This window comes from Periophthalmus magnuspinnatus, chromosome 3, assembly GCF_009829125.3.
Source record: "Periophthalmus magnuspinnatus isolate fPerMag1 chromosome 3, fPerMag1.2.pri, whole genome shotgun sequence".
Lineage (NCBI taxonomy): Eukaryota > Metazoa > Chordata > Actinopteri > Gobiiformes > Gobiidae > Periophthalmus > Periophthalmus magnuspinnatus.
Window position 1 is genome coordinate 12,305,201 of NC_047128.1, and position 14,941 is coordinate 12,320,141.

Sequence of the window (14,941 nt, forward strand, 5' to 3'; positions counted from 1 at the left end):
TTTTGTTGCCCCTGTCCCAGCTTATTGGAAAGTGTTGTAGGCACCAAATTGAAAAGGAGTGAATATTTGCATAAAAACAATAACATTTGAGCATTAAATATCATGTCTTTGTAGTTTATTCAGTTCAGTATAGGTTTAAAAGGATTTGTAAATCATTGTATACTGTATATATATATATATATATATATATATATATATATATATATATATTTTTACACAGCGTCCCAACTTCATTGGAATTGAGGTTGTATTATTAATTTCATTAACATCCAAGATGTTTTTTTTTTTTAAATAACTTTGAACATTTTATACTCATATTTTCTGTGTAGATAAACTTTATAAAATCACCAGTATCTCTTTTATGAGTGACATAACAAGCACAATTTTTATTCAAGTATTTATCAGTTTGGAGACATGTTATTACTACAATTTGGAATATTACTTTTTAAACGGTATAATGCAAGCTTGTATATAGACTGACTGTCTTTTTGTTCTTGACCTCAGGGTGATTCTGAGGAGGAGGATGAAAACCTGCCAATCCAGGAGGTGTCATTTGACCCAGAGAAGGCGCAGTGCTGCGTGGTGGAGAATGGACAGGGCCTGACCCACGGCAGTGGAGGGAAGGGCTATGGCCTCGCCTCCACCGGCATCTCCTCTGGATGTTACCAGTGGAAGGTAGGCTCCATTTCATGTAAATTACTACTACCGATATGTTATGGCCCAGATGTTACAGCCATAGCTGCCCTGGGATTGACCAACTAAGACTATTCTGACTGGTTTACTGCACTAGTATTATGATTTCTTTTTACACATTTTATCGAAATATAATTTATTTTTGTCTTCATTCTGTCTTCATGCTGTCATTCAGTTGATACTAGCATGAAGGAGGTTAAGTAATGTGTAGATCTCAGATGTAATAGTTTTACTTACCAGACTTAACTCTTCTACATAGTCCTTAAAGGTGCATTGTGTAGCTTTTCTGGTGGGGGGTGAGCCATTAATTATCTCTATGGAGATGTTAATGGTTTGCCAAAATATTTCACAGTATGGCATTAAACTTATCTATCTTGCATTTATTCATTTACAACTGTTTTGATTGCTCAAAAATACCTTGAAAAACATTCTTCATTCTTACAATAGGCGCGCTGGCCTCTCCACAGATCTTATTCTAACTTAGCCAGTGGTGTTTGTGTCTGTAGGGATAAGTTTAATCTTGTACTGGAACATTTCAGCTAAAGCAATAATGTATCTATGGTAACAAGTTAGTGGCGACCCTCCACCAGAAAAGTTACATCATGCTTCTTTTAATAGTGACTCTTGCACTTAACTATACCTTATTTATTTATTTTCGTGTAATGTAACGCTTGTTTGAGTGTCCATAAAATCACTATGCAAGTTGATGTATTATATGTATTGATGTATTATTTTGCAAATTCAATACATCTCTCCATTATAATATGTCTGTGTCTGTTCCATAGTTCTACATAGTGAAAGAGAACCGTGGTAATGAGGGCACGTGTGTGGGCGTGTCCAGATGGCCGGTCCACGACTTTAACCACAGAACGACATCGGACATGTGGCTTTACCGAGCCTACAGCGGAAACCTGTACCACAATGGGGAGCAGACACTCACCCTAAGCAGCTTCACGCAGGGAGACTACATCACCTGTGTGTTAGACATGGAGGCTCGCACCATCTCATTCGGCAAGAATGGAGAGGTGAGGGGGGTGGGGGTGGTAAGAGAGAGGAGGGAGGGAGTGGATGGAGAGATAAAGAGAGGGGGACTACATCATCTGTGTGCTAGACATGGAATCCCACACCATCTCATTTAGCAAGAACGGAGAAGTGAGAGAGGGAGAGAGAATATGTGAGAGAGGAGGAAAAGAGTTTGGAGGAGGGTTGCACTACAATACCTCTAGAATAGACATTATTAATTAAGAAAAAAAATATGTATTTCAGACTTTTTCTCCATACATGGTTAATGTTTTAACAAATTTTATGACACAGTCTATTTAATATTTTGTGTTTCTAGGAACCAAAGTTGGCATTTGAAGATGTGGACGCCACTGAGCTCTACCCCTGTGTGATGTTCTACAGCAGTAACCCTGGAGAGAAGGTAAAATACAGTTATTGCATTCTCTATTTTCTATCAATGGACCAGATAAAGTGATGAAACACTACTGTACCAGATTGTGTAATAAAGTAAAATTTGCCCATATATACATACATATATTGTAAAAGCAGCGATTAGGGCCAAAATGAGACCATTGTGTACTGTATATAAAGCATTTTTATCGTCCACTGTAAAATATAAAATATAGTTTATTCCCTTTATCTAAGCACTGATTTGTTTGTTTTTAGGTAAAGATCTGTGACATGCAGATGCGCGGTACTCCTCGGGACTTGCTCCCTGGTGACCCTGTCTGCAGCCCCATGGCCACAGTTTTGGCTGAAGCCACAACTCAGCTTATCCGAATCCTCCATCGCACTGACCACTGGACCCACCGCATCAACAAAATCATGATCGAACGCCTGCACAAAATTAAACTGTGCTTTAAGGAGTGTGCCAGTTCTGCCTCCGGGGGCAGTGTGGGGCAAAGGCTGAAGAAAAGCCGTTCTGTGCAAAGCAGAGAAGAGCATGATGCCCAAAAGGAGATTCAGGTAGCGATGCCAAAATTATTAGGTTAAATCTCATATGACAGGTTTTCAGGTTTTTCTAATTCTGTCTTGTTTTGGTGGGATAGTACCTGTGCTAAATATTTATCATAGTATCAGTTAAGTGGCAATTTGTGGGGAAAAAATGTTGAGAAGAAAAATACAAAAAAGAATGTAGCAGAGAATTTTTAAACAGAATACCTCGTCACCACCGAAAATTCTCTTCAAAAACAAAATAAAAATGTTGCCATCTAATCATAACTATATTGTTATATAGACAATATATATATTGTGCTATTTAGACAAGTTTTGTCCCCTGTTTACTTTATGGTTGTTAGGTAACATACTTGCTACCTATGTCCAACTAGGAAGTAAAATTATAGCATATTATATTATAGCAGCATAGTTGCCTCTCCACAAATTTTACCTATAAGTTGAACTGATGGTGTTGCCCGCTTGTCTGCTTGGAGATGGATAAGTTTAATGTCATACGAAAGTAATAACAACCCCATGGAGACAGGCCCATTTAAATGGTGGTGTTTTTCTCATATTAAATACAACATTATAATTTGCTCTCATGACAATCCTATATCCAGGACATGCCCCCAAGGCCTGAGGAGGAGAGGGGGAGACACGGGAGGCAGCATGGACTAGCAGATTTGTCAGAGCATCATTTGAAGACGCTGTGTATCGAAGTCTGGCCTGTACTAGCGGTGATCGGAGGAGCAGACGCGGGTTTGAGAGTGGGAGGAAGGTGTGTGCATAAACAGACCGGGAGGCATGCAACGCTGCTTGGAGTGGTGAAAGAGGGAAGTACATCGGCCAAAGTGCAGTGGGACGAAGCCGAAATCACCATCAGGTACTGGCACCAAACACACGTACAGCAATATTTGTTAATATGGTAATTCTGTGACAGTAAGCGTGCTGAAGATACTAGGACTGTGATGATTAAAGACATGCCCTGTGCTTTGTTTAAAGTGACTAATAGGCGGCGCAGTGCTGGCAATACTCTCAAAAAGTTAAGAATTTTGAGCAAAAACAACTACAGTATTTTCCCATATTTCTCTGGAGTATAAGTCGCACCAGGGAAAAAATGCATAATAATGAAGTCATACTGGACCATAAGTGTATTAAATTTATTTTACAAAATCCGAGATCAAGAACAGGCATTCTATCTTTAAAGGCAATCTATAATAATAGCAATAAAATTGACAGCAGCAGGCTGAATAGCTGTACGGCTCGCTAACGTAACACATTTTTATTTATTCAGCTACATGAAGCATAGATGGTGAACTGAATATGTGTCTGGTATGTTAACATAAGACATTAACTGTTAACTAAAGCATAAAAAGACATTAACTGTTAACTAAATTATATATTCTAATAATTTCATATAAGGCACATCTGAGTATAAATGTGACATATAGTCTGGAAAATACGGTATATAGACAGAGATCACAATTAGGCGCTGGTACCAAATACATTTACTAGGGCTGCACTATGGTATTCTGTTGTGTTATATTTTGCATTTCTAACTTGTAAATTACTGTTATTATTTGGTAGATTGGTGATAGTAATGTGTAGTCGAGATAAAGTAAGGTGTTGTATATAGTTTCATATCAAAATCATTATGAAACTACCCATTAAACATATCATCACCAATAACTACAGTTCTAAAAATATGTTTTATTTAGTACAAAGTTATATAACACTTCATTTATGGACTTGAAAAAAACCCAAAATTACATGACCAGACATTCTATACAGAAATGTAGTGTTCTAACTGGTGATGTGAATTTATAATATTTTAGTTTGAGTTAGTCCCAGGCTGAATATTGCCTATTGCACACCATGTAGTTTTAAAAGGCATATTTTTTTTAATTTCTATTATCTTATTTCCAATCCATAGCACATTTTGAGTATATTTTGCTATACTCTTAACAGTAGAAAATGTAATGACAACTTTGTTATAATGCATTTAATCTACATTGTATAATGTGAACCACCTTTTATCATTGCATAATTTCTTTCTTAACATGCTTGTATTCCCATAACATTGACTAGCCCTAGCTTTTATCCATAACCTGCTACTGTCCCTCCCGAACTCATGTAACTACTATTGCCTCATACATTAATATCTCATTGTAATTTTTCCATGTTTAATTTAACTTGCATGTCTGTAGCTAATTCCCTGCAAGGGCTGCAACGATTATTTGACTAATTGTGACTAGTCGAACAAAATATGACTACAATTATTTTTTTAGGTCATTGTAATGGTTATCTAGCTCATAGAGACTCTAAAACCCAGACGATAGGCTTATTTAAAGAGGGGGTATTATGGAAAATCATTTTTTTGAAGCTTTCTATCATGTTTCAATATTCCCTCATCAAAAACATGGCTGAAGAAGTTTTAGATATCATCCATGCATGTTTGAGTATTTTTGCAATCTCTGCTGCGCCCTATTCAAACCCTCCTTAGCTGTGAGATTCTGTCCAGTGCTCCTGCCCGACAATTATCCATAAATATACAAAAACATGATACAACAACTAAACAAACCTAATGTGATGTGCAGTAGTTGCATTAGTAGGATTCACACTGATTGTGCTGTGATAGCGCTCTTAACGGGGAGTGACTTAGCGCAGAGAGCAAAGGGAGCAGACAATCAGCGCGTCAAAAAATGAAAAACCTTTTCAGAGAATATAGCATTTTCAAAATAATTAAAGTTAACGTGATAATCTAAATATGTTATGTGTTAGCAGTTAATAATTCTGTTAATACACAGAAGTAAAATAGCCCCTCTTTAAAAACTCAATGTACAATTGAAATAATCGACTGGTCGACTACTGAAATAATCATTAGTTGCATCCCTAACCTAATCATATACTATTATTATTATTGTGATTTTGTGATTATGATTTGGTTGGATCATGCATGTGGACCTGCTCCTGCCTGCCCTCTCCCTTACCTTGTGTTTCCTTTCCCTTTTTTCCCCAAAAAATCCCTCCGAACTAAAGCTTCCCAACTTTCTGGTCGCCTAGTGATACTCCATTATACAACCTGGACCCATGTGAGCCACTTCCTTTCGACGTCATGCGGTTTCGGGGCCTAACCGCATCCTTGCTTCTGGATCTGACCTATCTGACCAGTATTCATGAGGAAAACGCAGCCAAGCTAAGCGCCCAAAGACATTACAAAAAACATAGAAGTACTCCATCAACCGGACAAGAACAGAGTAATACTGACGACAAAGCTGACAGCGACCACAACGAAACCAAGGACTCTCAAAATAATATTCCATCTTCTGATCTAAGAGTCTCACACAGCTTGGATGAAGTAAAAGCACATGCAGCGCCCAATTCAAAATCAGAAAGTGAGATTTCATATGTAGCAAATGACAGTATTTTTAGCCCAAGTACCCACACGCCAGCAGAGAGTAGCAGGAAGAAGGGGGGGCATGAACATGGAGGTGGGAGGAGCCATGAGTCTCCCTGTACGGCGGTCACGCAGTCGGAGATCCACGCGGTGCAGTTGTCCTATCTATACCTGGGCGCAATGAAGGCTCTGAGTGCTCTGCTCAGCTGCAGCAAGTACGCAGAGCTGCTACTCATCCCAAAGGTAGGAGTTGTTATTTATGTATTTATTCTTTTTTTTTTTATTATTTCTAGGGAACATCCCTACATCAATATCCTGGTTGGACTTATGAATTGATGTAATACAACTACTTACTGATCATAGTTGGCCCAGAAAGTCTCATAATGTTTGAATTTTCCTTTATACAAAACTGTTCTGTAGTTACTTGAGAAAAGTTTCACAGTTCACGTCTAATGATGATGAATGGAAACTTGCATAACTAAAATTCTAACAATTAAACTAAATATTGATTACATTTATGAAATGAATGCAAAGACTCTGACCTGGATAAACCAAATATTTGTAAAATATTTCAGTAAAAAATTCACCCATATTGACTTTGGTGGTCTTCAGATGAGATGAGAGGCTAGAGTCCCTATTGATTTCCCTGTTGATTATATTGTACTTTGCCATGAATTAGCCAAAAGGTAAATTCACAAATGTTGAACCTGATCATTTCTATTAGTGACTAGAGCCAAAAACTCACTGTGTTACAACAAAAACCTGCATTTGAACAAAATTAACCAATCTGTATTCAATATTTGCAGTGCAGGAATAGCAGGTAATCTTTATTTGAATGCATGTGTTTATTAAAATGGGGGAGAAAATTAGATTGGGGGGGGGGGGGGGGGGGGTGTCACCACAGTCTTCTCTACTAATGGGAAACACTGATTGGCCCATAGAACACTGTGATGTCATCTGAAACCCAGCAATAAATCTATTCCAGAAAAAACATATTTGTAATACTACATGGTGATCGATTTTCTTGTTTGTCCCAGGTTTTGCCTGAGCCAACTCCTTCTGGTCATAATGCAGACCTGAACTCGAGTGCAGGAGTGCCCCCTGTTGCCTCGTCGCCAGTATGTCAGGAAGAGGTGGAAATGAGAGCTGCTCTACAGTTTCTAATGCGGCACATGGTGAAGAGAGCCGTGATGAGGTCCCCCATAAAACGAGCTCTGGGCCTGGCTGATCTGGAGCGGGCTCAGGCTATGATCTATAAACTGGTGGTCAGTGGACTACTGGAGGAGCCAACCACAGGGAAGACCAAAACTGGTGAGGAAAAAGTGCTGACTAAGGAGACTAGGGTTATCAAAAGTATCAAAAATCAGATACTTATCAATACCAAAACTAGTATCAAAAATAGATTGGAAGTTTGGTGGCAACAAAAAATAGTGTACTGGTCACTACTGGTCACTGTATTACTACTGTACTTGTACAGTGTGGGTTAGGGTCATTGCTATAAACCATTAGAAGGCACCTGTAATGTTAATGAATCAAGTTTCTTTTTTTTCTACTTTTTAATTTACTTATTGGCTCTAAAATTAAATATAGTTAAATCTAAGGCTGCACAATATATTGTAAAAGTATCAATACTGTGATACTGACTGGTGCAATAATTGATATCGCAACATACTTAATATATCGCAATAACACCACGGTTCTCAAGAATGCACTGTTTTAATAAAACTGTAAAATAAAGCTCATTTTATTAAAGAGTTTCCTTTTTAAGTCCCAAATTAGCCTTGATTTAGCCCTGATTTTAGTTTGTCAGAGTTTCACTAGTAAATGAAGCATTCAATTTTTTTTATTTTATTATAACTGAAATTATTCTGTCAAAAAGTATATTAAAATATCACAGCTAGGGTTGCACAATATTGGAAAATTTAGCATTTTGTCTGATCATCTCTCTCTCTATAGTGCGCAGTGAACCAGAGGGTGAAGCAGAGGGGGCAGAGGGAGAGCAGACTGCCCAGACTCCAGTCACAACCAGCCCCTCCGCCTCCAGCACCACCTCCTTCATGAGTTCCTCTCTGGAGGACACCACCACTGCCACCACCCCTGTCACCGACACAGAGACTGTCCCAGCCACAGAGTCCCCTGGGGTCATGCCTCTCAGCCTGCTCAGGTCAGAACAGAGATGAAATTGTGATTGCACCCCCATATTAAATATGATTGGTCTATAAAATGTTGTGATCTGGAACCCATCAGTTATAATTTTATAGTGAGTAAAGGTGCAGCTGTGATGTCATTAACCCAGCTTGAGATAGTTATGGCAGTAGTAAAATCCAAAGTTAAATCTTGTCAACTGGACAAAAAGTTGTAGGAGAGAAGACGTTCCGCTCCTCATCCTCAGCAGCTAAACTCTTCACTCCTGCAACTTATTGTCCAGTTGACGGATTAAACTTTGCCTTGTACTATGGATCAGACCTGGTTGACTGAGGGATTACACAGACATAGTTGTGGCAAGTAAGGCTCAATTATTTGACTGTTTACAGTTTCTGTTTGTTGGCTAGGTCTATTGAACTACACTAAGTGTGATTTTTTTATATCATTTTGCATAATCATTCAGGCCCCTAATGGGGCACTTCTTAGCATACTGTCTATTAGCATACTATTGTTTTCTTTGTTTAAATTTAGGTCATGGGTGAAAATGGTCTGGTAAACCTTAATAAATAATAAATAAGTAAAAAGCTGTAAGAGTGGAATAATCCAATTTGAAGCATACAATCTCATCCAAATGCATAATAAATAATGCATTTGAATAGCACTTTTTGGATTCTCAAAGACACTTAAAATATATTATTCATTCACTTCTCACACTCGCACCACATTCATAGGCAAGGTGAGTGCAAGACAAGACCTCCTGATCCATTGTCTCTTAATATAATTCACTCATTTGTTTCTTGCTTCAGACAAATGTTCTCGAGTTACCCCACCACCACGCTGGGGCCTTCACGCAGAGCTCAGACTCCTCCGGTTTCCTCTCTGCCCACCTCCCCCTCTGACGAAGTGGGTCGCAGGCAGAGTCTCACGTCTCCCGACTCCCAACCCTCAAGACCCCAGAACAGAGCCGGCACCTGTGAGTACAGAACCATTATACTCCCCCAAATTAAAGGAATCCTGTTTAAGTGACTGTACCCAATTTAGTTTCCACATAGTTGAGCATAATGTGTCTTGCCCATGTACAGATATACTGTGATGGACAAAATGAGACTGTTTGCTTTCTGCATTTAATTATAACATTTTTTTTTCATCTGAGAATCAGGAAGTGTGCTGTTAGCATGCTAGTTGTTAGCATTACTGTGACAGAAAAGTTCCACTCTTTTTGTGAAAAACCCATACAAACTGATAAGTTTACTGTGCAGTCTTTTGTATGCATGTTTAACAAACTAAAAGCAGCTTGTAACGACAGTATCAGTTTGTTCATTTCAGTTTAGATCATTATTATTAACCAATACATATTAATTAGAGTGTGTTCTCATTGGATTATCTTATAATGTGTAATATGCCAAATTATTGTGAATAACAAATTATGTGAATTAAATATAGCCCCTATAATCCATAGGCATGTATAATAATAATAACAATAATCATAATCATAATCATAATCATAATCATAATCATAATCATAATCATAATAATAACAACACCGGAGGAGCTGGAGGAAGTGTCCGGAGTGAGGGAAGTCTCGTAGTCCCTGCTTAGACTGCTGCCCCCGCGACCCGACCCCGGATAAGCGGAAGAAGATGGATGGATAATAATAATAATAATAAAAAAAATAATAATAATAATAATAATAATAAAAATAACAATAAAAACAATAATAACAATAACAATAACAATAATAATAATAATAATAATACAGCCTAATAGATATTCCTTAATATGTTAATATAGCCAAAGGTATAATATTAGGTTATATTATTTTATAAAATAATTGCATTATGATGATCATGAAATCCTAATTAATTAGACATATTCATAAATGACAGCACACAGCTCTGAGCTTGTTATAAATGGTAAAATACACAGAGACAAAACAAGGGCTGTCCCATTTCCCAGTACTGTTTTAAGACTAGGGCTAAGGAGAAGGGTTACAAAAAAGAATTGGGATTGGGCCGAACTTTGGGCTGAACTTTGGATCGCTGCAAAGCGTTAAGAACTATTTTTTCATGTTTTTAAGACAGTAAAGGTCGGATACATTGCCTTTACTAATCATAATTAATATCAATGTAAGTTGTGATAAATTTAGTGGTTTGTATTTAATGTGTTCTCTTACTTCAGCCTTGTCAGACCCCACGAGTCGTCTGTCCACGTCTCCTCCTCCTCCGGCTATTGCTGTCCCTCTGCTGGAAATGGGTTTCTCTCTGAGACAAATAACCAAAGCCTTAGAAGCCACAGGTATATGTAGTTCTATTGTTTTATTTATTTATGAGACTTAGTTATATATAAATAACATTATATTACATGTGTATGCTGTATTATTGAAAAATTTATTCTGATGTTTTTGTTCTTTTTTAGGAGCTCGTGGAGAAGCAGATGCCCAGAACATAACAGTTTTGGCTATGTGGATGATTGAGCACCCAGGAGATGATGACCATGAGGAGACCAGACCCAGCAGTGTGGGCGGAGAGTCGGACCCCTCGTGCCCTGGAGCCACTGCCTCTTCTGGGGGAAAGTCTCAGGACCGCAGCCCCTACCTCTGCTGCCCTGGGGATATCTCTAATGCAGACGCAGAGCTGGAGGAGGGATTCAGTGAGAGGTACTGAATGACCAGTAAAGTTTATAACTCATGTATTCTCTATAGTGATAAGATTGTTCTAAAGCATTACATATGTATTTCAGTCCGGAGGGTCTGGAGCAGGAGAATGCCTCAGCCTCCAGTGGCGCTCCTCACAGGGGCAGAGCGGCTGGACGCAAGCACAGATTTGACCTGGCTGCACGTACTCTGCTGGCTCGAGCTGGTGAGATCTTTAGTTTGTTTATGTTGTGGCAGACTGGATTCACCTAACTTTGTTTTTAAGAGAATGTTACAGATTTTGTAACATTCGAAGTTTGCGCAAAAGCTTTGCCAATTCTTGCCTTAGGCCACTAATGGCATGTCACTAACATTTTTCCCCCTTCTTAATAGAAATAAAAATTGTGAAATAGCAAATATTGTCCAAGACCAACACTGTAAATAAGATTTTGTTCTTAATGTTTTGCCTGGTAAAATAAAGATAAAATAAATATGTGAATATACTTGCACCCAATTCACAGTAACTTTTTTAAATGTAGAAGCAGTCCCTAACCCTGCTCTCTCCCCTCAGCTGGTTTGTACCGCTCGGTCCAGGCCCATCACAGTCAGAGCCGCAGAGATGTTCCACCCCTCCCCCCTCTGCAGCAGCAGGACCCCGGAGCTCTGTATGACTTTAACCTGGATGAGGAGCTGGAGATGGATCTGGATGAGGAGACTATGGAGGCCATGTTTGGACAGGACCTGAGCTCCGACTCAGATATTCTGGGAATGTGGATCCCAGAGGTATTGGACTGGCCAACCTGGGTGTGTGTGACTTTATGCTCCCACAGGCTGCGGATGCTCTCTGCTTTGCTCTATTTGTCATTTTTGCTTTATTACAATAGGGCTGCACAATATACCATACTGATTACAGTTTAAAACAAAAACACACAAATACAGCTCAACATAATCAATCTTATATTGCACTTTCATACATTGGCCAGATGTGTGAAATGTCTTGCCTAAGGACATAATGGGTCTTGAGTTCTCTGGCGTTTAGAAGTTGCCCAAGTAGGATCAGTCCAACATTAGCAATAATAAAGTGTAGTTCATTTAAAGGCACTGTACCTCACATTTGCCATCTTAAAAAAGTAACAAAAACAACAAAAAAACTAGTTCATTTTAAACTGTTTGCAAAGTTATTCCTCACTTACTTTATGCATTCTGAGCATTCTAATTATTCACCAGTCAAAGAGTTTTACCGTGACAGTAAAGTCAACTACAACTAGCACGGTAACGCACACATCCTGATTATTGGCTAATAAACACCTAATTAGATGCAGACAGCACATATCTGACTTATTTTGACTTCAAGAGCTGTACTACAGCTGTCCTACTGAGGCAGGACACATTTTTCATGGGATAAAATCAGGTACAGAGCCTTTAATTGTAATAAAATAAAACACTTATATATTAAATTAATGCTATTCAAAAAGTATAAATTTATGTTTCTTATTTTTTAGGCTTTATACGTGCCCAAATATCATTTTAATTAAAGCAATACATTGCCTTTCCCATAAAGGTTGTAGTAAACTAATCATATCTTTTGCAATCATAAACAATGTATTATGCAGCCCTAAATCAAGTACATATTTTTACATATAAAATATAGAATAGAACTAAATAACTTTATAATCTCATTTCTGGTCATTGCTATGTGCTAACGGTTGCTACCATTATAACATCTGTCACTGCATGGATGCCCTTCTAATCTCTATCACTAACCAATACGTTTGTTTTGTTTTGTCAATACTGTAATACATTTCTGTCCACATTTGCAGCATGTTTGTGAGGCCGACGACCGCGACGAGGTGGTGGTGTGTGAGCTGTGTGAAGCTAATGTTGCTAACTTTAATGCACACATGAAGAAGAGCCACCCGGGCTGTGGGCGCAGCGCCAACAGACAGGGTTACCGTAGCAACGGGTCATACGTGGACGGCTGGTTCGGAGGCGAGTGTGGCAGTGGGAACCCGTACTACCTACTCTGTGGAAGCTGCAGGGAGAAGTACTTGGCCATCAAGAGCAAGGCCAAAGTGCCCATTGTGGAAAGGTATTGAGTGTACTTTCTATTAGTTTTGTCACAATGCTTAAATTTCAAACTAGACTTTGATACTAAGGAATTGTCTCGATACTCAGTAACGATTATAATAACATGATGATAATTAAAAGAACACATAGAATGGCATTAAATGGTATTACTTTTTTTTATATTACCATGTGGCCTTATATCTGTTTAATCCCTCAGTCGTCCAGGTAGGTTCCATAGTGGTCCATGGGCGTATACTAGTCTAGTTAGTATCAGATTTTTGATATGTTTGACAATCCTACATTCTACTGTTAGTAAAAGAGCTATTCCAGATTTTGACTGTTTTATGTGATTTACCAAACTAGTTCATTTTAAACAGTTTGCAGTGGTTATTCCTCACTTACCTTATGCATTCAGAGCATCTTAATTCACTGCAATGAGTTTATGAGCCCTTTTTACAACTTTCAGAGATACGTGCAGACTTTTGTTCTCACAGTAGAGCTAACAACAAGCATGCTTACAGTGCATTTCCTAATTCTCAGATAATAAAACACAGGGGTCTCATTTTGACCTAAGAGCTCCTTATATAATATCTGTACAGGAGCAAGGCAGATTTGCTCAAATACATGGAACAAACAGGTACAAGCCCTTTAAACCTTCAGCACTGAGATTTAAGGGCTTGTACCTGCATATATTAGATTAACCACAATCTAAATGTCCTATTAATTGACTGCAAGATATTTTTCGAGGCATTAAAAACATTGTGATTGCCATGCCTACTCATTTCACACTGTACATTCATGCACGATTGTTTATTTCCTCAGGTACAAAGGCCAAGCTCCTGATCTGCTCGGCAAACAGGACAGTGTCTATGAAGGTAAAATCCACATCTTTCCACATTTTCTAAAAATCCCAGCTCTGACTAGTGTAAATTAGGACTGATCATTTAATTGTAATGTCATGTCTATTATCAGCTTGGGTTTACAATCAAACCTCTGACAGTAAAAGCATTTGTTTGGTGTTCAGACATTAGATACTGAAAGCTGTTAAGCTCATAAGCGGGGAGAAAAATAGTGATTCTTTTTGTGACATATTGCCTAGTCCTTGCGCAGTTTTGTAATTCAACCTGAACAGACTCATCCTTGACAAATCTTGAAATGTAGGATCTGGTAAAGAAGTCTTATCTCTGGAAGAGTTGGTTGGTCAGTCAGCCACAGTGCATCTGTGGCTACAGGAAAACCCTATTCTCCCCACGAACTATTGAGAATTATAGTTTATGCAATGTAAAGTAATGTATATTTATTTCTATTTCTATACATTATTATTATCTGTAATGTTTGCATCTGTGCTGTACCCCTGCAGAGGACTGGGACATGCTGGATGTGGATGAGGAGGATAAGCTCACTGGAGAGGAGGAGTTTGAGCTTCTGGCTGGGCCTCTGGGTCTGAGTGAGCGAAGGATTGTCCCTGAAGCTGTGCAGTTTTCAGACAGTGACCCCCTTGGAGCCTCCATCGCTATGGTGACCGCCACCAACAGCATGGAGGAGACGCTGCTGCAGATCGGTGAGTTATGCCCTAATGCATAGCTTTTTATCCAAAAGATATACTGAAATAAATTGTTTACAATACTGAAAAACATTGAAAAATTTGTGTTCTTGCCATGAGTCTCCAGTAAAATTACACGGTGTGACACTTTGGATTCCAGACTGAAGGATTATGGTTTCCAGACTAAGATTAAATGATTCTAACTAAACCAGGCCACCATTGTTGGCTTGAGTTCTGTGTTTATTCTAACAATGTATTTTCTGTCCCGATGTTTGTGTGCAGGCTGTCAGACATCTGTGGATAAGAGCTCTTCAGGAAGAGTGACTCTTGGAGAGCAGGCGGCTGCTCTGCAGACGCCACACGACCGAGTGATGGCTCTGAGGAGAGTCACCGCAGCAGCTCAGGTCCTACTCGCCAGAACCATGGTCATGAGGGCTCTGTCTCTGCTCTCTGTCAGGTATAGACTTACTGGAGAATGTTTTTATATGTTTAATACAAATCTTCCTTCAGTTTACATGTGTGCGTC

The 14,941-nt window shown here is 38.7% G+C and overlaps 1 protein-coding gene across 3 annotated transcripts in view; it reads left to right on the forward strand.

Moving 5' to 3' along the window:
* herc1 (HECT and RLD domain containing E3 ubiquitin protein ligase family member 1) overlaps window positions 1-14,941 on the forward strand; it is a 90,119-nt gene that overhangs the window by 44,602 nt on the left and 30,576 nt on the right. For 2 of the 3 annotated variants that reach the window (XM_033986177.2, XM_033986186.2), the window contains exons 35-51: window positions 505-675; window positions 1,479-1,718; window positions 2,033-2,116; window positions 2,362-2,661; window positions 3,252-3,514; window positions 5,671-6,271; window positions 7,066-7,339; window positions 7,985-8,192; window positions 8,980-9,146; window positions 10,352-10,468; window positions 10,589-10,829; window positions 10,913-11,031; window positions 11,377-11,609; window positions 12,626-12,894; window positions 13,695-13,747; window positions 14,233-14,433; window positions 14,698-14,872. In XM_033986177.2, coding sequence (XP_033842068.1) covers window positions 505-675; window positions 1,479-1,718; window positions 2,033-2,116; window positions 2,362-2,661; window positions 3,252-3,514; window positions 5,671-6,271; window positions 7,066-7,339; window positions 7,985-8,192; window positions 8,980-9,146; window positions 10,352-10,468; window positions 10,589-10,829; window positions 10,913-11,031; window positions 11,377-11,609; window positions 12,626-12,894; window positions 13,695-13,747; window positions 14,233-14,433; window positions 14,698-14,872 — 3,716 coding nt within the window. The remainder of the gene's footprint in view (window positions 1-504; window positions 676-1,478; window positions 1,719-2,032; window positions 2,117-2,361; window positions 2,662-3,251; window positions 3,515-5,670; window positions 6,272-7,065; window positions 7,340-7,984; window positions 8,193-8,979; window positions 9,147-10,351; window positions 10,469-10,588; window positions 10,830-10,912; window positions 11,032-11,376; window positions 11,610-12,625; window positions 12,895-13,694; window positions 13,748-14,232; window positions 14,434-14,697; window positions 14,873-14,941) is intronic. The other variant, XM_055230237.1, reaches the window with a different exon arrangement.